Genomic DNA, 25,106 nt, shown 5'->3' with positions numbered 1-25,106 from the left:
AATGAGCGCGTCGCGGCAACTCGACGGAGCGTGTTGTCGCCGTCTGGTCGCGGCGGCTCCCTTCCAGTAGAGTCGTGTCCGTCGAAGTGTAAGTTTCGTCTTGTTACGGCTTGCTGCTCGAGAGACCCGCGGATTCTCGCCGCCGTTCGAACGCGCGCCTCCGTGTCACCGTGTGCAACGCAGCAGGAAGCGAGGAGACAATGGCCTGCAACAGAGCCGCCAAGTCCGGATTTGCCGCCGAGGCGCAGAGAAAGGTGAGAGATGATCGCGCTCTCGACACTCGGTCAACCGCTCTTTTCCTTCGTTCTCTTTCTCTCTCTCTCTCTCTCTCTCTCTAGCGCGCGCGCGAGCTCGTGGCACTCCTGCCACCCTGACCTAGTCAACAGCGCCACCCCCCGGTCGCAGGATACGTGGACTCGACCTACTAAGGGTGCATTTTCGCGCAGCCGCGACCCAGGTCGTCGGACGAATTCATGAGCGAGGTGGTTGTCTGATGCTACCCAGCCGGGGTAACAAGGTCAACCGGGGTGAATATGACGTTAGAATATTTCTCGGTTGTGCGACGCGCTAATTGTCGTTGTCAAATCGTTCAAGATGATACAGCTGCGTTCTTGATCAGAAATCATCAAGTTGACATGGATGGTTATTATTATATATTATTAGAAAATCAAGGGTTGGATTAATCGGACTGATGCATCTCCAAACGCACAAGGCCAATCTTTTAATTATGAAACGATTAAAAAGTGACTTTGATAAAGATCATGAGACTGATAATCGACGAGCGTCGATCGCATTGTTGAGAAGTATCGCGGTGCGTCACCGAGTGATACAATTATTTTGATCTAAGCTGGACCTTCGAGTGGAGGATCCAGGATCAATTGAGCGCGCGGCAGGACCTTCGGCAGGACGGAGAGACCGCGCGGAATTGTGGCTCATCTTCGCAAACTCGTCTTCGCATCGATCGCGATTGTAATGCAATAAGTCTTGTCTTGTTAAATTGAAGTCAATTAAATGTATCGATAATCCGCATTGTTGCGACTATCGTCGCTTCAGTGGCTCGAAAGCAACGAAGTGACACAGTAATCGCTCCAATCTCAACCGATACAATGTTATTGTAAAATAGTCACAGTAAAAGAAATGACACAACAGTTTCGCGTATTGCGCAACGTAACGAGCAAGTAAAGCCCACGGTAAATATCGAAGCCCCATCGCCGCTACTCGCTGTATCCTCGCTGCTTCGTGTTTATATCAGTCATGTACCGATAAACATACAATCACGAGAGGAAACCAGCGCGATCCGAAACAAAACGAGAGACTGAGACATCTATAAAACATTTAGGATTTTACACAATTGTCGCGTATTGTGTTTATCTCGCATTTCCAACAATTCTTGTTGGACGATCCAAGAGCGCACTGCAAGTTCTTGTGACGGATGTTACTTTTTCTAATTTTTTTTTTTTTTATAAAAATTTATCCGTAGACGACAGTGCACGCGCGCGCGCTAAATGTCGTAAATATGTCCGAAGCGTCGCAACCACTTTCGCAAAAACATCATTATCATTTTAATCCGTTAAACACAGGGAACACGGACTTTTCGGGTGAGATTATTGATTGGCCATGCACATTCCACCTTATGCGCGTACGCGAACGCGGAGAAAAAGTACCGTTAATTATTCGACATTCTGGAATTATAATAAACGAACCGGCGAAATTGAATTCGCTCGCGCCGTGTCTAAAGGTCGAAATTACAGACTGTGAACCGACGTGTAGATAATCACGATAAGTAATCGCGTGCGATCTCGCGATAAACAAGCGCCTCGCACAAATGTAATCAAGATCAGAGATAAGAGAAATGGGACGCGGCAAAAATTTCTTTCGTTTTATTTGAAAGCAACGCCCGTTTGACGTGCATTCGATGCTCCGATGTTTCCCCGTTAAGAACAATCGGACTTTATCATTCAGTTTGTTAAAATTCCATGCTCTCTCTCCCTCCCTCCCTCCTTCCCCCCTCTCTCTCTCTCTTTCTCTCTCTCTCTCTCTCTCTCTCTCTCTCTCTCTCTCTCTCTCTCTCTCGCTCTCTGAAACATTCTCTACGCATCTCGCGAAGGAGCTAGCCAATCCCTGGCGTGTCTATATAATATTTATCATTAAGTGAGATTCGTACACGATCTGGTTGGAAAAGAAGTTTCTCGGCAACACCTGGGCAAGGCGCGTCAGTTTCCTTTCCTCACCTCAGGTATCCCGAGGATTACGGGATCCTTGGTCCGGGCGATTCGCTCGTTTGGTTCCGTAAGCGGCAACAGCTGCTAGGCGATCGTTTCCTTCGAGGGGAATTAAAATGAGATCCAGTTGCCGAAGAAGGGAGCGTCCCTCGCGGAACCCGCTGGCCATGGTACACTTCTTCGGCTGTGTTCGCGCTCTTCACCTCCCCGATATATCTTCTGGAACGTTTCTTCGCCGCGATGGCGGCGCTCGAAATTGTGCTATCCTGCAACGAGAACCGATGGAACTCTCGGGTCTCTCTTCGCGAGCACGCCAGCGTGACCAACGCTCAGACTTGTTGAACCCTCCGAGAGAGGCGTTGCAGAAAATGCGTATGCTGATTTTACGCTATTGCTTATGTAATTGCTTCGCGCAACATTGCGGAATGCGAAACTTATTCGACCCTTGCCGGGCGGTCACGCATTCACAGAGGAAGGAGCGGGAGGGAGGGGTTGAAATAAATATATTTTACAGAAATCGTTAATTTTCTTGTTACGTCTGTGTACGTCGAAAACGATGATGTCGGTGTTTGAATTGCGAAATACGATCGAAATCGTCCGGCATTTGAGTAGAGTAGAAATTGCTGAAGCGGGAAAAATATTTCGTGAATTGCCATTGCTGCAGAACGCGCTCGCCGCGAGGTTTGTGGAAGAGCTCGCACTCATTACGAACCAAGATATGCTTATCGTCTGCGGAATGCAGTTCGAGCTGGCTCATTATGCTTCACCGGTACGAAATCATTTGTCTTAGAGCGTCGCGTTGTGTGCGTGTGTAAGATTAACTGTGGCTGTGTTGCATATTGAGAACCACGGACATGAAAGCCTCATAATGAGGAGGCAAATTTGATCTCGCTCGACATTTGCGTGTCCGTTCGATTGGACACTTTTTTTCCGGAATTTTATTTGGGATGAAATTTTATTTATTAGAGATTATTATTAATAAATTATTTATTATTAGATTATTTATTATTAGAATATAAATTTTATTATTTATTATTAGAATACTTTATTATATCTATCTTTATTATATCTAATATTATTAGAATTATTATTTATTATTAGAATACAAATTTCGAATTTCATTTAGAATAAAAGTTTTTTAGAAAAATTTTATTCAAAACAAAATTTAAAGCTTTATTCTAAATAAAATTCTAATTTCTTGTTTTAGATAAAAGTTTACTAATAAAAGCTGTGAAAACGAATTTTATTAATACACACACAATACCGCGCATGATAAAATATATCTTAGATAAAGTACAAAACGGGGCTAATTCCAATAAAAATTTTTGTCGGTATAAACGTGTTGAACAAATGTGACGCCATTGATACTTATTAGCCTACTTAGAATCAGAAAAAAAAATATCACGAAAGACGCAAGGCGCGAATACTGACTATCAGTATATTCATCGTTACGATCGCCGGTGAATATACGACACCACTAGTTCGAGCTGTATGATTTCAAGGTAGCGCGGAACACGTAATTACCGCTATCAGCGGTAAATTGAAAACCACGAGCCGTGACCAAGCTCCTATAATTACTAGTTTTTCCAGTTCGACGTCCCCGTCTGTTTGTACAAGCCAACGTAAGAATAAACGTGTGTAACGTTCAACACATGGCGCTTGACGCCGGGCGATAATATTACAGGCTTTACGAGATATCTCTAATGGGAAAACCAATTTCTCTTAAAAATAAGTCAAATTGTGATTTCCATTCATTAATACGAGAACGAGTATTATCGCGGGCATGACACAACCGCTCTGTTGGCAGGCTGCTGGAATATCATAAGTAATACGACTTATCACTCACTCGAGTGAAGCAAACACTCGCACTACACACCGCGTCTTTACACCGGAGACGCAAACGTGCACGATCTCATATATCGTGCAGTATTGCACGGTAAAAATATTGACAAAAACACACAATGGATAATACAGATGACTCGTTTCCGTTTAATGTACAATTCTTTTCTTGTTTCAAGACAACATTGTCTTTACACTCCTCAGACGTGACCTCCATCTGATAATCAATGAGGATATGTCTTCACATGTCCTCCTTACTTCGTGTACAATATTATTATTTAATGCTATTGTAATCTTCCTCGAAATATGATTTCACGGCGATTTACCGATGGTGGATGGATCCTCTCGCGGTCTTCTGCGAATACCGTGCCCATACGATGAATGTGTGGTATTATGTCCGTATTCTAAAAATAAAGATGCTTCATCCCCGAAGAGGATATCTGTATTAACGGCCGGAAGTAGCGTAAAGTGGTTTCCGTTCTGAGAGCGATAGTGGAGAATAAGAATCTTCGCGCCTGTACCTCTCTCGGCGACGATTCTTACGCGTCTTCTGGCGCGTGCGACAAACAGACTCGTTCGACCCGTTGTGGTCTTTTTATTTCAGCAACGTTATTATCGCGTTAAGTCCATATAATTATCCCAAAGAGAGTTCGCGGGTAGCGACTAAGTAATTCAGCGATTAATCATTGCTTAGTCAGCGAGCAATCAAGCGGACTAGAAATTAATTCACCAGCGGTTTGCGTATCTTTGCGAGATTTTTTTATGACAGAACTTAAGAACGTTTATGATAGGATTCAGCAGGATATCTCCTCCATATCTCGCGCCTGTCTCTCGGTGTTTATTTTAAGAAAATAACTCCGAATTTATGGACGACAGAATAATACATGGAGGCTGCGGCGCTCTCTGTTTACCGTCGCTGTTTACACAGAGCGTCTCGCGAGAGAGACTGTGTAGTAAACTCGTCGAGAGGCTAATAAATATATAATGCCCAACGGAAAATGCACCGTGCATACTTATGATCGTCGGTCTTCGGTCGCGCTAAGAGCTTCTCCTATCCGTAACTCGTCCTCCAAATGCATCCTCGATCGAGCTGCGGCTCGAGCAGTCGAAAGGCACGCGACGTTCTCAATCCTGTCGCGCAAATCGCAAGATACACATTTATTCGCGGAACTCCCCGTAATCAAACGCGGCTTGGCCTATCGTTTACGTGAGACATTACGGCCGCGATAGAGGCATTATCGCGCCGGAGTCGCGCGTTCGAGAACGCATTAACACGTGTCAGAGAGTCCGCGCGTGGTATTTCTTTCCGCTTCGCTTGCTCCCTTAATCCGACATCGCTCGACACGCGTGGCGAAAAACATTATAATTGACATCTCGCGGCAGTCGCGAATACATACGAGCTCGTGCAGGCAAACGGCGGCTATCGAGAGTCCTGCGCGCAAATCGCTGTCTATTATCGCTCCGGCGAGTGGAACATGCAGTTCGCGACGTCTCGAATTGTTTATTCACGGCTTCTTGCGCGACGACACTTGGCGCGTCGTGTTACTCTTCGCGATTGCGACGAGGCTCGAGACTCGTTACCGCTAAATCTCAGGACGATGATATCTATACTCGCTTCGTCGACACTTGGTTTCGCTTGCGACCAGAGATGTGCGATTTTACGATATGTAGCGCAGGCGCAACCGCGATTCTCTGCTCTTGAATCGCAATGCGATACGCAATTGAATTTTCGCCGCAAAACTACTCGCGATTCGAAGTTGCACTTGCGAACGTGAAAAGTTGCATCTAATTTAAAGTTACGCATACGCGATTAAAGGTCGAGCGCGCGACCGCGCGCGTTTCAAGATCGAGTTTACGGTACAAAATCACGACGCGATACTATACTGTACTGATTGCGATTCTTAAGAAAGATCGCATCGCGCCGCAATTTCACAAATTGCACATCGCTACTTGCGACATGAGCAGTCGCTGCGCTACGGGAAGCGCTTAATAATTGCAAGGCAAACTCGTCTCGGATCGGTACGTCAGAGAAACGCAGATAGCCGGCTCGCTGTCTCGCCCGAAAACTTTCTCCACATTGTGACTCATTTCGACATAACTTCCTCCTTATGTCATACACCGACGCCGGCCGACGAGCGCGCATAGGCAGCTTATTAATTATCGGTATTCCGCGCACGCGTGTGCTCGATTACTTGAGTAAACATTCTCCGCTTTCGAGCGGATTAGTTGTCGGCCACACCCGTGCGCGACGATGACTTTGCTCAGTTCGGTCGCGAAGTACAAATTTCACGAGGAGCTGATGCTACGCAAAGTCATTCCCGAGATATTGATTATTCAGCGTATCTCCGTCAGAGATTGAGACGAGCGAGGAAAGAACGGTGTTCTTCGATAGTCGAAACACGGCTTTTATCTCGATAGGAGTTTCGTTCTCATAGAAATGCAGATAGACGGCAGGTACAAAGGCAGAAAAATTGAGTGTCCCGAGCCACGTAATCGACACACACACACACACACAACGCGTTTCTCCGGGCGGTTTGTTATATTGAGTTATCGAATGCAAAAAAAGCCAATGCACAAGCCAACCGGATATCCTTGGGGCGCTTATTGACGATCCGTTCAAAGATCCTTTTCTTTTCTTTTCTTTTCTTTTCCTTTGACGTGACTCTCTCGCTTGGCAATTATGAATAATGTGACTACGTAATATCTTCGGCTGGGATAGAGACGTGAACAAACTATCGAGAGCGCAGGAGATGACCGAGTTCTGAAGACCTCGCTGTAACCTCGACAGGAACCCCCCTTTGTGACCTTGCATTCTTCTCAATTAGCGGCTATGGCTTCCCATGACTCCGGCGAAAAGTCAGTCGCACGGTCGAGACGGAACCGGCGGAGCGTGCAAAAGCGAAGCCTGCGGGAGAAACGATTGGAAATATAGAGCGAAAATTTCTTTTCTGTGTCTCGTCAATATCTTGCACTAAAAATTCTCGATCGACCGGCCGACCAAATCGATAATATACCATATTATAGTCTATTTTTGGAAAGAATAAGATTGGCAATTTTTAGAATAAACAAATGAATATAAATTTAGTTAGCCTGTGTAATAGGTAATTTTGGATTTTTAACAAAATTTTAACAGAACAGATTGTATGTTAATCCCGTTACAATTTTATGAGACAATATATACGAAGGATAAGATTATAAATCAAAATGGCGCATACGTTGATCTATAAAATTGAAACGATGTATAAATATTTGGTTTCCTTCACAAAAGAATGAATAAATTAGATACTGTAAGTAAGCCGTAAGCGAAAAAAAAGAGAGATAGCCGAAAAAGCCGCCGAAAACAAAAGCTGCCGCGATGATTGAAAAGAAATGCAGACAAGGATGACCACACGGTAGAAAAGTGACACGATTCGAAGCAATTTAATGATAACAGATAACAGTGTTTATTCTCGTACAATAATCGTGACAAAAGCAAAAGCGTAAGCGAACTAAAGCCGTAAGCAAAGAGCGTAACGAGCGAAGAGTATAAAGCGAGAAGAGCGTAAAGCGAATAGTGTGTCTCCTTTTCCTCGTCGCTGCTTTTAAATCTTCGTTTCGAATCGTCCTGAAAGCTCTTATTGGTCCACGTCGATGCTGATGTGCCAGCGGGTGAAGCCAACGAGCTGTCGTATTATTCGAAACATGATTATTGATGATATGTTGTCAAATATATGCTGATCAAAGATTCACGAATAATAGCTAACAGTCAGAATAACAGTTTCGGTCACCAAACTGTTTATTCGGCTGAGATCTGTTTATATTCCTCGTTTAACTCGTTCTCGTTAATCTAACGGTTCTAATATCCAATATTCCGCGGTCCCGACGGAGTTTATCCGCTAACTGTTCACAATACAATCTTTTGTTTTAATAATTTAAAAAGTTCAAAACTACTTATCAAAATAAAAGTAATAATATCTCGAGATCCGTACCTGATTCTGTACATTTTCTTATTGTCCTGACTTTTAAATTCGAATGTTTACATTTTCAACGTAGAATACATGTGTATATAATACACGTACATATGTATGTATTATGCGGAAAATTTAAATATTCGTATTTAGAGGCCGAAATAAAAAATAAGAACGCCTAGAGTTAGATGCATGTCCCGACATTGGTATTATATTTCTACGTTAGACAACCCGATATATGTATTAAACGTTTGGAACAAGGACCTGTTGAAGAAACGACGCAAGACGTATATGCGCGCACGTGCGCGCTCGCTGTGCCTTCGCAATTTCGCGTGACGTTCGCTGATGCTTCTTATTACTCATTCACGCGACGAGACGCATGCAACTTCTTGTCGAACGCGCGAAACCTCATCCAGATCCCGTCTCATCCGTACTCATCCGCGGCTGGCGCGAATTTAAAGATGACGTTATTCCGCGCGTGATGAATATCCCAATATGTATTCGAGTTCTTAAATGGCCGGGCTGTATGGAAACTTATGTACACGCATACACGAGCGCGAACGAGAGTCAATAACGGCGGTCGACGGTTGGGTAATCGAGTCGGCTCGCATGACTTCGCCACCGAATCGTAATAACGCGGCATTGAATTACGCGAATTATTGACCACGAGTGAGCTAGACTGTGTCTGCCGGCTGATAACATCGCGTCTGTCTATTAGAAATTAAACGTATCCCCCCGCTCGGACGAATGCGTTGTTGACGCTCTGTGTGCCGGCGAGATCCTCGAAACGATGCCTCTAGTGACTTATGCGGGCGTCATCTTGTTTTGGAGCAGCTTTCAATGCGGGCGAGAACTGATTCAAGAACGGAACGGTGAGTGTATAAATTCACATTCGTCGGCTTCGCTTGCGCGTCGTTTGAAAGCAGCGACGCGTGCGAAGTATATTCACAAGTGCGCGCGATGAACAATTATGAATAATTTTAACGGAAAAGTTCACGGGAGATCGATGATCCCACGGGAGATAACCCTGCTGTTAGAAGGCGCGCGCTACAACTTGTAGAATCCGAAACGGTTTACAGGTTCAACGGGATAGTTAGCTAATGATGATCACCTCGCGCTCAACGAGATACTCCGGTGCCTTTTTATTACATCGAGACGTAAGACTACACGCGAGTTAGGATGATTTAACGTATTACTGAACAGACTACGGGCCGTAATTTAACGGTCTTGATTCATTGGCGGGGTTTAATCGACTGGTCATATTTTGATTTGCATGAAAACTCAAGATAGTCAGAAGATAAAAACGGAAAGAAGAAAAGAAAGATGTTGAAGTAGAAACCTTAGAAAAGATTATATATATATATATATATATATAAATGTACGTAGTTCTTTCTATAAAAGAAATTAAAGAGGAGAATATGCGTCGTTGTTTTTTGTAGTGATAAATTGAAGATTTGCAGAAGTAGACAGTGCTTTTGGTTTTAGCACGTTTCGACATGCCGCATGTACGCTCTCCCAACGTGACCGCTCTCTTCTCGTTTAGAGGTCCTTATACGGCCAAGAGCAACCGGGCAACCTTCGCTGGCAACGCGCGTTTAAGAAACGTGTATGTGCGGATAAGCCGCGTAAGGATTATGCAATTGATCGGCCTCACAAAGTGGGTCAACGATTTTGCCAGTAACGCGTATGTGTGTTCGCGCAAGAAGTTCGATCGCTCGTAACGAGCGTGCACCTTTTAAGGCAAGCGTTAAGCACGATCGCGAACTTCCTTTAGGGAGCAGATTCTCCACTATGACCCTCGACTCGAAGCACGTTGTGTTAACATGAAGACCAGCCGTCGCGCGAGTCTATTAGCATTCTCGAAGGATCCGAGTGAATCGAGACGTGAGAGTGCTCCACGCACTGCATTCGAGGAAACATAAATTTCCACCGCGATATACCTTGTATAATAAACAATTATGTGCTACTTTGGCTATATATCACTATAGCTATCCTTTTATTATTATCAGCGCTTGAATTATATTAATGTGGAATAAAAAATATTTTCACTAAGTAAGATGCAACAGAGAGATCATAAACTTATAACAATGAACTTATTTAGCTTATATTTACATATTTTTTATGTTTATTATATAGCGTATTAATATCCAAATTATAATGCAATCAAACAATAATATGACATTGTAACTCTTATGACATTGTAATTAAATTATTAATTCTTTAATTTCTATATTATATTTTTAAATGATTTCTAACGCTGTCAAAAGAGAGACAGAGAGACAGAGAGACAGAGAGAGAGAGAGAGAGAGAGAGAGAGAGAGAGAGAGAGAGAGAGAGAGAGAGAGAGAGAGAGAGAGAGAGAGAGAGAGAGAGAAAGGATGTGTTGTTTTGGTCGATGCTGAAACTCCGACGTTAAACTGTTCAGTGGTCGCGAGCATCTGGTGAGATTACGACAACCCTAATCAATAAACAAAACGACTTTGCTCGTCGCGACACGGTCGAGCAATTCGTTCAATCTGGCTTGAGCTTCATTGACGATGGCAGCAGGCCTCTGACCTAGTTCTCGCGACCGTGAACGTGTGAACGTGTCGTTACACGAGCGTCAATGTCGCCGCGCGCAAGGGCGCGCGTGCTAAAATGCTATGGTAATTCTTTAATTACGAACTTGCTCCCTTCGCACTTTTAACACGATTGGGTCAGTTCTATGGCGCAACTCTCCGAGCAGCCAGACAGACGTATTAATTTCCGCAAGAGCATCCTCAGCGTCTCTTCCCGGTTTACTCCGCAAGAACTGCGCGAACTTTACAGTAACCGTAAATCAAAAGACAATCGTGTGTCGTACAACATATGACAGAATAAAAACCACAAGATACATGTTTAACGTGAAAATAAATTTTACGAATTGATCAAAGTAAGTAAATTTCACAAAAAAACACATTCGCAATTTTTTTCAATCAATTCAAACAAATATCGTATCAGCTTGAATCGTAAGCTCTTGAATATTCGAGATCGCTCGAGATCGTTCGCGAAAATTGTAAACAGTGAAACGTGAGGAAACGGAACGACCAATTTGTGGAATCTAATAATTCACGCGGCATACTTCAGTCACACGTAGGATCACTCACAACAGATGAGAATTATCTAGCCTAGCAAGTCAGAGACAACGCACCGCTCCCGTTTTCCGCGATCGCGCAGCGCTCTTGATAAATACTTTCGCGATTCGCACTAATCGAAATCGCCATGTTGTCGTCCACGCAATTCCACGTACCGTGTAATTTTTCCTACTAAATTGCCATGGGGCATCTTTCCAGCGAAGACCGTAAATCCGCAGTAAGCCCAGTCGGCAGATAAAACCTGAAAATATCGAAGTGACGACGCGACGTCGACGAAGAGACGTCTTTTTTCGACAAAAGGTCGGGAAAACTGACTTCTCGACCGACCGGTCGAAAATTCGTTAAGTTGGAGATAGAAATACAAAAGAACGGTCTTGAGCCGCTCGGCGCGTTAATAATCATTAATCGCGCGTTTGAACGCAAATCTCCTGCGGAATGCAGATAAATTTTGCGATAAATTTTGCGCGGCGCGATCTACACGAGTATTATGCGACTCGCACGGCGAACGTAACCCCCTCGCATAATTTCGAACACAATGCGGCCCTCCACTCGTGTGTTACCCCCTCATACTTTAGGGGCCTGTCAAGGGGACCCCAAGTTCAAAATCGTATGCTACGTCGAGGTATTCGCGCAACTTCGTGTGTCGCAGCATTTCTCCGCGTTTCTTCCCGCGTCGTCCTAAACCCTCTGCAGGGCCGCGGGATTCACGTTCTTTTCCTGTGAAATCTGATGATACGCGATAACCGTCGCCCGCGATCGCGTTGTTGAATCGAATTATTTGTACAACACCTTCTCTTATACGAGATAAGAATTAGCCGCGTCACAGATTAGATCGTCCGCCGGAGAAACTTCTGCGCGGACGCCCCTCTGCTTTCGAAAGTCTTCGGTTCTTTGTTGTCGATAATACAATCACGACGCACGACCTTGACAAAAAACAAAACACGAGACTCTTTTCTCCTCCGACGTATCGCAAGACGGTCGAATCAATCAGCACCTGCGAATTGAGAGAACCGGGAAATTGAACGCGGCAATGCACGCGTTGTATGTGTTGTGTGTGTCGTGTTACACAATTGCTAGTAAATTAAATTTTAAAGGATTCCTGCCTCTTTTTGAATTCGTGTGAATGATGATTCGTCACAATGTGCGCTATGTTCAATTGCAACATCGGTGATTCCGACGTCGTTCTTCATATTGATAAGATAGACAGTTATCCGATGATATCATACGAACAGAGAAATGTCGATATACGAGTTTCTGAGAGAATTTCACTTTTCCACGTGTCGGATTCCAATTTTATCGCCAGTTACACTCGTTCTTATCGTAATATTAAAAATACCGTTCGATAATATGAAAATAACGTTGTCGGAAATCACCGCGTTAATCGATATTTACTTATCGAAGAAATATTTGAAATTATACACACGCGCGTGCGCGCGCGTCTCGTTTTATTTCTTAAACAATTTTTCTCGTTTGAGACGATTCATTCTGTCATTAATATCGCCCCATGAACAATCCGTGAAACATTCCCGGTTGTGACGGAATATTTTATTGCCAGCTAGATTTAAGGTCGAGCAATCGTCATCGCGAGGAGGGAGGCAAAATTTATATCACGTTATCGCGCGGTGTCGGCTTCGTGTACGAAAAAACGCGCGTTCCAAAGTGTCACGCGCCTTTCGCGCGTACGCGAAAACGCCTCGCCTGTCACTCTTTCCACGTTAATGAAATTATCGTGCGCTTACTTAATGCCTAAATATAGAAGCAATCGCGCGTTCCAGATTGCGACGTTGGCCGCAGGGTGTCGCGCTCGTGTTCTTTAAAAGAAAGCGCCCCGATATCGTCGTGGAATGCGCAGCTATGCGAAAAATGAACGACCGTATAGACAGTTACCGACTCGCGTATGTTCTGTGTTCTGTGTGAAATTTCCGAGCGAAATTTTTCCGTTTTCCAATAGTTTTCACAATCAATACGCGACTCGCAAAAATACTCAGCTTTTTGCTGCGAGATATTTACATTTCTTGTAGAGATGTGCGAACTATTCGAATTCGAATCCGAATCCCTATGATTCGAATCCGAATAATACGAATAGGAATCAAATACATTATCGTTTGCGCGCATCAGCTACAAAACGGGCCATCTGGGCCTGTATGTTTGAACCATTAACTTGTAATTAACTTAACTTATAATTAATAACTTAATTATAAATTACTTTTAATATTTAAATATACATTTTACTTTAATTACATTTTACTTTAAGATGATATTACAATATCAATATTCCCTTTCATATTAATATCTTTCATCATTATTTGCATATTTAATAGTCATGTTAAATTTTTTAATGATTCGATTCGATTCGACATAAAAATTCTTGATTCGCACATCTCTAATTTCTTGTAATATTTGCGCCGAAAATAACTACAATTTTAACCCTTTTTATCGGTGCAACTTGTTCTTGTCTAATTTACTTGTATTATATTACAGTCCGACACAATCTAATAAATAAATCGCTAATATTTGGTGACGGATATGAGATTTCATTCATAGATTTCATTCATAGATTTCAATCACAATACACACACACACACACACACACACACATACATACATACACACACGGACACGCGCGAATGTGATAAATTACGCGCGACGGCTGCACCGCTGCCAAATAATTTTTTGGCTCGCACGATAAAGTTTAGGACGGAGTCGAGAGAAATTCTCATTAAGCCGAAGATATATCGTTCGCCGTTCACACCGTTCACACCGTTCACACTGTGACGTACGATAGCAATATTCAACGTATTTCACGGTGTCCTTATTCGGTTCTCCACTCGCGCTGTCAGCGAAACTGCTGAGATCGCCAAATGGCTTAATGCATACCTATAAGGAAGTTTTCAGCGAGCATGCTGGATACAGATTAATTCGCGGCGGTCCGGGTGGCGTCCCGAGTGAAAGTGAATACTGTGAGCATGAGAATAACTCGCGCGAGATTCGTGTCACGACATTGTCCACTGCGTCGACTTCGTGATTTGTGTACACAGCATTCGATACGGGGCGGCGGCACAGTCCGCATAGCGTTCAGCGATATACAGCATTGTAAAACGACAAACGATGAAATACGTGCGCAAATTCGCAAAGACGCTGAGAGAAGAAATTTTGCGGTTTCGCGATAGACGAAAGTATTAAGTTATTAAGTATGAAATATTCGATTTCATACTTAATAACCTAATACTTTCGTCTATCGCGAAACCGCAAAATTTCTTCTCTCAGTGCGATCGACTCTCCAAATGCAATTAGTTGTTACACACTTTATGTGACACTTTATGAGACGCGGTAGCGTCACAGTCACCGGCTACCGGTGATTGTCGCGGTATTCATGGTGTTTATCTCACTGCAAATTATAATTGCGTTTAATCGTATTGTTTGATTGCTCTAGGAAAGAAGTGATAGTAACAAGACACGCGAAGTTAGCATCAGTAAAGCTATAGTGGCGTTAGCAACTTACTTCCTGGGTTATACATTTTTCTCATTGTTGAGTTGAAATTTTGATCTTACTTTCGACCTCAATATTACATACAATATTATATCGATCTCCTTTAACAACTTTGCCGAAAGGTCCTCTTAAATGTACGAGCGGCAAATAACCATTCAGAATATATATATATATATTATAGATTATTAAACAGTTCAGGCGGAAGATAAGGTTAAAATTCCGAGTTCCTTCTCGGTACATGAAAGCTCGGCCGCGACCAGTCGACTTGGTCGAAAAACACTGCTGTTTGCGCGAGAAATTGATGTTACACAATTCCAGTAATTCAGGTAATAATCCCCGTTGGGAAAACGCCCGAAAGCGTGTGTTCTTTGCGCGTATGCGATACATCTGTACACTAGGCCGGCGCTATCATTCGCGCTCTTTATGGGGCGATAGTGTTTTCAGAGGAAACACGGTACGGAAATAGTTTCAAGCTGGCATATCGGAATTGCTTTACAATGACGCACTGAGAATCCGAAGCTGCATCCTCTGTAAAAACATTTTCGCGTGGATGCCAGATGCCAGGTCGAACACAGTATATTATTATAATTAAAGGCGTACGCGATACTCGCGCGACGGAGTCTCGCACCTCATGCCATTTTTTTTTCATAAGTTCCCCACTCTGTTTGACTTGTCAGTCTCTTCGTGGCCGAAACACTCTCGATATGCTTCTAATTAATGAGCAATAGAAATCGAAAATTCTTCGAGAGTCAAGAAACTTCGGAGACATGAACAGATCTTACATTTTGTTTAATCGTAAAAGTAAATTTGTATAAAAATTTAAGACGATCTATCTCTTTGACGATCGAGATATATAGAAATTTAGAAAAAAGAAAAAATAGGATAAGATCTTTCAAAGGTCGAGAATTCGTAGACGTGAACGATGCGATGTCGGTACAACTTACTTACTTTTCGTTCAATATTGTACGGCTAGATTCCGACAAAATTTTAAGATGACGTTTGATGATCGAAATAAACAAATTTAAAAAAATGGACTGAGATCCTTCGTGGAAATCGATCAAAATCGAAAATTCGTAAACGTGCGCGATTCGATATACATGGAGCACCGTCTATATCGTCGCTTCCCTCGGAGCGCAACACGATCCGAGGCACCGTATATCTAACGGAATATGCATGCTGCAGAAAGATAAATGCCGACGGACCATCCTTGGAAACCTCTCCTTTTTAGGCGATCATGCGTATAAGCAGGTAACCGTTTGCCAGAATAGAAGCGCACAGCGGTTGGTCCGTCGTCCTCCCTCATTCTTCGGCGGACAGTCAAACGTGTGTTGACTATACACTGACATCGTCGATTACAAATACACAAAAACGAATTCCTTTATATGAATATACACGCGTGAAGGAACGATTTTGACATCATAACAAACTCAGGTTACCTGAGGAATTGCATCGACGCTGCTCCTGATTTCCTCTCGCCAACTCTCCCCTTTGCAGAGCTTTTAACACTGCAAATGATATAACAACGTAATGATGATCGGTCTGTGTCGCAGTGCCGCGAAAAGAACGCGGCCCTTTCTCGCCAGGCGAAATTTCCAGCCGCTCGCGTCCTCTGAAATAAGACTGCGCTTGTATTCGGCAAGAGGAAGACGCCGCGTGCGTCGCGTCCCGAAGAACAACGAACTGGTGTTGAAACGAGTTAGGTCAGTGACTCCGGTAATGCTCATGTCGCAGCCCCTACAGGATGCGTTACTTGGTACACTCTGCACTGGCACATCGCATAATTAATAACCGGCTCTCCGCATAACGCCAAAGCCGACGCCGGCCAAAGCGGGCCCCGCCGACAACTCGGAAGCACGGCCGACAATCGTCGTCGTCGTCGTCGCCGTCATGTCTCTCGTTTTTCGAAAGGTCAACCGTCAAAGCACAGCGCAGTAATGACACAGCGCGAAATTTGTCCGTGTTGCAGATCAACAGTAAGTACAGCGAGGAGCTGGCGCAGGAATGTCTGGAGTGGATCAAGACGATCACCGGCGAGAACATAAGCACCAATGGCGACATGGACAACTTCTACGAAATCCTGAAGGACGGCACGCTGCTTTGCAGGTATTCAACGCTAGAAAGCTGTCAAAATAACCGGTTTTGTATTTCCTCGGAAAAAATTACTCGTATTTATGTGACGTGATACGTTTGATTTTTTTCAATGGACATTGAATAAAACTAAGATAGAAGAAGAACAACCTTTTACCTTCGCATAATATACTCCTTTTAAAAATCTGTTATTTCGATCGAGTAGAAATAGGTCGTGTAAGGCTAAATTCGCACTACGTAGACAGAGGCACGCCTCCGCCATTTCTTTTTTTTTTTAATAGAAATGCTTAAAATGTGATTGTGTGACGGATACTGTGAATACTACAATGCAAAAGCATTGGAGGAGGTTTTGACGGAGGATTGGCGTCCTGCTTGCCGACGCCTACACGGATAATGTGAATGCAGCCTTAATGGTCGGTGGTCCTAATGTTAAAGAGTCGGAAAAGCGACGGTCGCACGCGTCAAGACCGGCTGTCGGGCTTTCGATCGAACTGAGTGGAAGTTCTCTTCGTAATCACGTCCGTTCTCTTCCTCTCTTTGCTTTTCATTAGGCTGGTGAACGACATTAAAGAGGGTTCGGTGAAGAAGATTAATAAGACGTCGTTGGCGTTCAAGTGCATGGAGAATATAAACGCCTTCCTAGAGGCTGCGAAAGCATTAGGCGTTCCGGCTCAGGAGACCTTCCAGACGGTGGACCTCTGGGAGAGGCAGAATCTGAATTCCGTTGTTATTTGCTTACAATCTCTCGGAAGAAAGGTACAGTGCCATGCCATTGTGTAAACGCGGCTATACCGGGTGGCTCGAAATGTCACCCGGTGATCATCCTTCGCCGATTTGCGATCTGTTTTCTCCTTCTTTCGTTTTTCCTCGTTTATTTTGATGCAGCTGCGAGAAATTAAATGTACAACAAAAATTTACTACTCGCTGTCCGTTCGTGAAGAACTTCACAACACTGCGCTGCAATTTCAAAGCTAATCTTTGATACTTAGTGATAATAGCAGCGAATGATTTGATACTTAGTAACGATCTAAGTAACGTTAGAAAATCTCGAAAAAATTCAAGCGCACTCTCGCTGGAGGATATCGGTTGATGCAAAGGAATTTTATCCGGCAGAAGAAATGAAAATTAATTCTATGATTAGAAACTGATCAGTCCTGCAGAGTGCGGTCCTCCATTGCACGTTTTAATTTTTTCTCAGTCACGGGAAGAAACGCGTTGTATCTCTTTCAGGCGGGTAACTTCGGCAAGCCAAGTATCGGTCCCAAAGAAGCGGACAAGAACGTACGCAACTTCACGGAGGAACAACTGAGGGCCGGCCAGGGTGTGATAAGTCTACAATACGGCAGCAATAAGGGTGCCAATCAGAGCGGCATCAATTTCGGAAACACCAGACATATGTGAACACATCCACCTCCACATTCTCTCCGCCAATTGCTCTATCCTCATCTGTCCTCTGTTCCCGTGTCCACGCAATTACTTCTTTAGAGAGAGAGAGAGAGAGAGAGAGAGAGAGAGAGAGAGATATATATATATATATATATATATATATATTTATATAGCTTATCGCATAATAAATGTTCATCGAGGTCCAAGACGTAACGAACGGTGCGCAGAGGAGGCATCCTCATCACAACAAGAGACGAAACGATACACGCACGAAACTTTCTTTCCCAGATAGAGATGACGTTATATAGACAACTTAAAAAGAGGAAAGGAACGGCTTGAATAAAATAAAACTATATTTAGGTTATATAACTAGTACGAACTATTTAATTTAATTTCTCGTCCTCGGTTCCTTGCGTCACTTTTACTCCGCGCGATGATTCGGACGTTGCTGATATATACTACTACTATAATGTACGTACTTGAATCGTACGATTTACGACGCGATTACGTAGTTCTCAAAACATCCTTCTTACATTATAAAAGAACAAAGACAACGTATGTATGTATGTGTAATTTGCTTAGCTTGGATAGTCGCTGTTACATTTGTTGGAAATTACAAAGTATATGTCGTACAACAATGTGCATTAATGATTTCAACACATGCCTACATTCAACGCACCATATCCTTCTCTACTGTGTTTAAAGTATTTCTATCCTGTTTACATGATAATCAATAATATGATTCAACTACGTTATTCTGCAAAAGAACGAAAACCGACCGGCACTTTCACAAATGTAGCCGCGCTATTGATGCGAGTCAAAGTATGCAGATCGGCATGACAGTTTTAATATACGATATAATTAAGTTATTAATATTTTCCGACCATGCGTGTATTTGTTTCTAAAAATTAATGTGAAGTTGTCGCAGTAACCGATTATTAATCTGACGTCGTTCTCATTTCTTTGTATAATCCATAGATAATTGATCAATAATGTGGACAATTAGAAAGTCTTGATAACTTGATTGCATTAGATGTCGGAGCTATTATGCCAGTCTGTATGCAACAAATAGGTTATGCATCGGAATCCGAGGAACTGCTGCGATGGAACACTTTGCAACCAAATTGTCTTACAAATTCATGTTGCATGTGAGATAATAATTATTCTATTACGATAAAGTAATGAATTATATATATAATTATATTAAGTATTTTGTACAAATATATATTGATGGTTAGAAGAAATATAATTTTTCACGATGTATAATGTGGTATGAGTTAATAAATAATGCATAAACAAGTGATTTTTATATCAAATGTTAATATGGAGTACAGTTGTGTTATATTCTTTCTAAATGTGTTTTCGACCCTAAATCCAAATACTATCACTATAGCAAAACGTTTCTCCAGTTGATACTTTTAATATATTTTCTTTAATATTCTATTTTGAAACAAATATGATTTAATACTACATTGAACAGAAGAAAGCCCATATTTAATTATTTGCAAAAAGGATAATAATTCAACCCACTATTGTACTTAAATGCATATCTGTTTCTATGCTGTTTCTCTGCTATTTCCATTAGTTTCTGAACACTGGGCCTGTTTACATTTGATGAAAACATTGATTAGATTATTATAAGTTATATAATAAGTCATGAAGAAAGATTAGAAATCCATACCTATATGGCGGTGGTAACATTTCCTCATGCAACGTACATTCTGTCTTAGGTGGTTTTAAATGATTATATACCTTTATTCTAATGATATCAATATCCCTTCTACCTTCATCTACAATATGTTCTATTAATCTTGGAGGTGCATCAAACCATATACAAAAATGACTAAAAATATAAAATAAGAGACATATATATATATATAAACATATTTTAACTTTAATATATGTGTATAATATAATTACTAATATAAAAAGAGAAGCTATCAGATCTTTCCTGATTTGACATTAGTCATTTAATTAACTATATATTAAAATCAATATTATTAATGATATAAATAAAATCTTACTTTGCTTCACTATGAAGATGGTTATGGATAGAAATTTTGTATGGTAATTCAGTCACTCCCCAATTCTCAATTTTTCTAATAATACCACCTGTGTTGAATATTGTTTCACTTGTTCTTTTTAAAGTTGCCACCAATTCTGGCTACAAAATATATATAAATTCTTGGTAATTATTCAATGTAGACTTATTTTACATGTACAAAACTATGTGTTACTTGTATGTGAGTTACACAGTCAATTAGATAAATTATAATAATTAGCATTGTGACATGGTGCCTATGGCAAAATATAACCTATAACGTAGTACTTATAATAAAATACCTTTTTCATAATACGCAATAATAGTGGCATTTCGTATGACGGCATTTTTCTATTTTTCCTTAGAATTATTATTATAAGGGTTATATAAAGCAGTTGATTGCAAAGTTCACATAAAAATATAACGTACTTTTAGAATCAGAATGAAAATACATCCAATCTTTGGAATAAATCGTACTATCTTTGACCACATAACTATAGACTAAAACTTGGCCTTTACATGATGTAACCAGCATCTCGAGCGCCGCCAAACGTTAAGTAGTAGAATTCCAGTACGTAGCAACAGAGAGGAAGCTGAGAGCGGCCAACACGGCGTTTTCGGCGACACCGATTTTTCGCACTGGAAATGGGCGCTATCTGCATTCATTTTGAGAGGGAAACTACGATGCTACTTCCTCTTTTAGGTCTCGAGGGTGCATCTGGTGGCTGTCCGTGCTACATCCAATTTCAGGCGGTTTATGTCCGTGCTAAAACCATAATAACATACTTGACAAGCACGGTCTCGCGCATTGTTATGCATTTGTAACATGAATTAACATGTTAACATGCACAAAAAAAATAAGAATTGAGATTGTATATGATTAATATCATGACGATTATATACGATTTATATCGATATATAAATATATGATAATAAGATAATATTATGTGTGTACCCAAAATAATTTTTCAAAATATTTCAGCGTAACGTTAGCATTTATTTATACTCCGGCAGGCGTTTTTTAGCGCAGTTGTGTCCGTGTGCATGTGTTGCAATGAAAGTGTGCGACACCTATGTGCGCATATACGCACTCCCACACACACACACACGTCATACGCAACAGATAGAATCTCAGGATATATCCTTAAACATTTTCAACTATATTTTGGTACCACAGCCAGGCCTGTATCCCTAATCGTTTAGAAGATATCGAAGATTAAAGTTTTCCAACATTTCTCCGTTGATATCCAGCCTTCCTCCGTCGATGTCTCCGCTTCTACTGGGAGTAGAGAGTCGTCCATGTAGTCGAAAATGTAGGATTTTGAGAGGGCTTTAATTTGGTGCCAGAGCCAGGCCTGTATCTCTAACCGTCTAGGAGATATCGAAGATTAAAGTTTTCCAACATTTCTCCGTTGATATCCAGCCTTCCTCCGTCGATATCTACGCTTCTACTGGGAGTAGAGAGTCGTCCATGTAGTCCAAAATGTAGGGTTTTGAGAGGGCTTTAATTTGGTACCTGTTCAAAGCCTGTATCTCTAACCGTTTAGGAGATATCGAAGATTAAAGTTTTCCAACCTTTCTCCGTCGATATCACCGCTTCCACTGGGAGTAGAGAGTCGTCCATGTAGTCCAAAATGTAGGGTTTTGAAAGGGCTTTAATTTGGTACCAGTCCGAAGCCTGTATCTCTAACCGTTTAGGAGATATCGAAGGTTAAAGTTTTCCAGCCTTTCTCTATCGATATCCAGCCTTCATCCGTCGATATCTCCGCTTCTACTGGGAGTAGAGAGTCGTCCATGTAGTCCAAAATGTAGGGTTATGAAAGGGCTTTAATTTGGAACCAGTCCGAAGCCTGTATCTCTAACCGTTTAGGAGATATCGAAGGTTAAAGTTTTCCAGCCATTCTCCATCGATATCCAGCCTTCATCCGTCGATATCTCCGCTTCTACTGGGAGTAGAGAGTCGTCCATGTAGTCCAAAATGTAGGTTTTGAAAGGGCTTTAATTTGGTACCTGTCCGAAGCCTGTATCTCTAACCGTTTAGGAGATATCGAAGGTTAAAGTTTTCCAGCCTTTCTCCATCGATATCCAGCCTTCATCCGTCGATATCTCCGCTTCTACTGGGAGTAGAGAGTCGTCCATGTAGTCCAAAATGTAGGGTTTTGAAAGGGCTTTAATTTGGTACCTGTCCGAAGCCTGTATCTCTAACCGTTTAGGAGATATCGAAGGTTAAAGTTTTCTAACCTTTCTCCGTCGATATCCAGCCTTCATTCGTCGATATCTCCGCTTCTATTGGGAGTAGAGGGTCGTCCATGTAGTCCACAATGTAGGGTTTTGAAAGGGCTTTAATTTGGTACCTGTCCGAAGCCTGTATCTCTAACCGTTTAGGAGATATCGAAGTTTAAAGTTTTCTAACCTTTCTCCGTCGATATCCAGCCTTCATTCGTCGATATCTCCGCTTCTATTGGGAGTAGAGGGTCGTCATTGTAGTCCAAAATGTAGGGTTTTGAAAGGGCTTTAATTTGGTACCTGTCCGAAGCCTGTATCTCTAACCGTTTAGGAGATATCGAAGGTTAAAGTTTTCGAACCTTTCTCCGTCGATATCCAGCCTTCATTCGTCGATATCTCCGCTTCTATTGGGAGTAGAGGGTCGTCATTGTAGTCCAAATGTAGGGTTTTGAAAGGGCTTTAATTTGGTACCTGTCCGAAGCCTGTATCTCTAACCGTTTAGGAGATATCGAAGGTTAAAGTTTCTAACCTTTCTCCGTCGATATCCAGCCTTCATCCGTCGATATCTCCGCTTCTATTGGGAGTAGAGGGTCGTCATTGTAGTCCAAAATGTAGGGTTTGAAAGGGCTTTAATTTGGTACCTGTCCGAAGCCTGTATCTCTAACCGTTTAGGAGATATCGAAGGTTAAAGTTTCGAACCTTTCTCCGTCGATATCCAGCCTTCATTCGTCGATATCTCCGCTTCTATTGGGAGTAGAGGGTCGCCATTGTAGTCCAAAATGTAGGGTTTGAAAGGGCTTTAATTTGGTACCTGTCCGAAGCCTGTATCTCTAACCGTTTAGGAGATATCGAAGGTTAAAGTTTTCTAACCTTTCTCCGTCGATATCCAGCCTTCATCCGTCGATATCTCCGCTTCTATTGGGAGTAGAGGGTCGTCATTGTAGTCCAAAATGTAGGGTTTTGAAAGGGCTTTAATTTGGTACCTGTCCGAAGCCTGTATCTCTAACCGTTTAGGAGATATCGAAGGTTAAAGTTTTCTAACCTTTCTCCGTCGATATCCAGCCTTCATCCGTCGATATCTCCGCTTCTATTGGGAGTAGAGGGTCGTCCATGTAGTCCAAAATGTAGGGTTTTGAAAGGGCTTTAATTTGGTACCTGTCCGAAGCCTGTATCTCTAACCGTTTAGGAGATATCGAAGGTTAAAGTTTTCTAACCTTTCTCCGTCGATATCCAGCCTTCATCCGTCGATATCTCCGCTTCTATTGGGAGTAGAGGGTCGTCATTGTAGTCCAAAATGTAGGGTTTTGAAAGGGCTTTAATTTGGTACCTGTCCGAAGCCTGTATCTCTAACCGTTTAGGAGATATCGAAGGTTAAAGTTTTCTAACCTTTCTCCGTCGATATCCAGCCTTCATCCGTCGATATCTCCGCTTCTATTGGGAGTAGAGGGTCGTCATTGTAGTCCAAAATGTAGGGTTTTGAAAGGGCTTTAATTTGGTACCTGTCCGAAGCCTGTATCTCTAACCGTTTAGGAGATATCGAAGGTTAAAGTTTTCTAACCTTTCTCCGTCGATATCCAGCCTTCATCCGTCGATATCTCCGCTTCTATTGGGAGTAGAGGGTCGTCATTGTAGTCCAAAATGTAGGGTTTTGAAAGGGCTTTAATTTGGTACCTGTCCGAAGCCTGTATCTCTAACCGTTTAGGAGATATCGAAGGTTAAAGTTTTCTAACCTTTCTCCGTCGATATCCAGCCTTCATCCGTCGATATCTCCGCTTCTATTGGGAGTAGAGGGTCGTCATTGTAGTCCAAAATGTAGGGTTTTGAAAGGGCTTTAATTTGGTACCTGTCCGAAGCCTGTATCTCTAACCGTTTAGGAGATATCGAAGGTTAAAGTTTTCTAACCTTTCTCCGTCGATATCCAGCCTTCATCCGTCGATATCTCCGCTTCTATTGGGAGTAGAGGGTCGTCATTGTAGTCCAAAATGTAGGGTTTTGAAAGGGCTTTAATTTGGTACCTGTCCGAAGCCTGTATCTCTAACCGTTTAGGAGATATCGAAGGTTAAAGTTTTCTAACCTTTCTCCGTCGATATCCAGCCTTCATCCGTCGATATCTCCGCTTCTATTGGGAGTAGAGGGTCGTCATTGTAGTCCAAAATGTAGGGTTTTGAAAGGGCTTTAATTTGGTACCTGTCCGAAGCCTGTATCTCTAACCGTTTAGGAGATATCGAAGGTTAAAGTTTTCTAACCTTTCTCCGTCGATATCCAGCCTTCATCCGTCGATATCTCCGCTTCTATTGGGAGTAGAGGGTCGTCATTGTAGTCCAAAATGTAGGGTTTTGAAAGGGCTTTAATTTGGTACCTGTCCGAAGCCTGTATCTCTAACCGTTTAGGAGATATCGAAGGTTAAAGTTTTCTAACCTTTCTCCGTCGATATCCAGCCTTCATCCGTCGATATCTCCGCTTCTATTGGGAGTAGAGGGTCGTCATTGTAGTCCAAAATGTAGGGTTTTGAAAGGGCTTTAATTTGGTACCTGTCCGAAGCCTGTATCTCTAACCGTTTAGGAGATATCGAAGGTTAAAGTTTTCTAACCTTTCTCCGTCGATATCCAGCCTTCATCCGTCGATATCTCCGCTTCTATTGGGAGTAGAGGGTCGTCATTGTAGTCCAAAATGTAGGGTTTTGAAAGGGCTTTAATTTGGTACCTGTCCGAAGCCTGTATCTCTAACCGTTTAGGAGATATCGAAGGTTAAAGA

At 42.3% G+C, this 25,106-nt stretch overlaps 2 protein-coding genes across 2 annotated transcripts; one reads left to right on the top strand and one right to left on the bottom strand.

Moving 5' to 3' along the window:
- The first annotated feature begins 29 nt into the window (after positions 1-29).
- Positions 30-19,176, top strand: Chd64 (transgelin calponin-3). The gene is made up of 4 exons (XM_011156202.3): positions 30-254; positions 16,578-16,714; positions 17,251-17,455; positions 17,930-19,176. The coding sequence occupies exons 1-4, from the start codon at positions 201-203 to the stop codon at positions 18,098-18,100; spliced, it is 567 nt and encodes a 188-aa protein (XP_011154504.1). The 5' UTR covers positions 30-200; the 3' UTR covers positions 18,101-19,176.
- A 201-nt stretch (positions 19,177-19,377) lies between these two features.
- mRpS6 (mitochondrial ribosomal protein S6) lies at positions 19,378-20,618 on the bottom strand. Its single transcript, XM_011156203.3, has 4 exons — positions 20,429-20,618; positions 20,110-20,249; positions 19,767-19,928; positions 19,378-19,686 (listed from the first exon to the last, which is right to left on the bottom strand). Exons 1-4 carry the CDS (start codon positions 20,471-20,473, stop codon positions 19,584-19,586), a joined length of 450 nt encoding a protein of 149 aa, XP_011154505.1. The 5' UTR covers positions 20,474-20,618; the 3' UTR covers positions 19,378-19,583.
- Positions 20,619-25,106: the final 4,488 nt, after the last annotated feature.

This window comes from Harpegnathos saltator, unplaced genomic scaffold, assembly GCF_003227715.2.
Source record: "Harpegnathos saltator strain DR-91 unplaced genomic scaffold, Hsal_v8.6 scaffold208, whole genome shotgun sequence".
Classification (NCBI taxonomy): domain Eukaryota; kingdom Metazoa; phylum Arthropoda; class Insecta; order Hymenoptera; family Formicidae; genus Harpegnathos; species Harpegnathos saltator.
The sequence above is the reverse complement of the archived record's forward strand: the minus strand, read 5'-3'. Positions and strand labels throughout refer to the sequence as shown.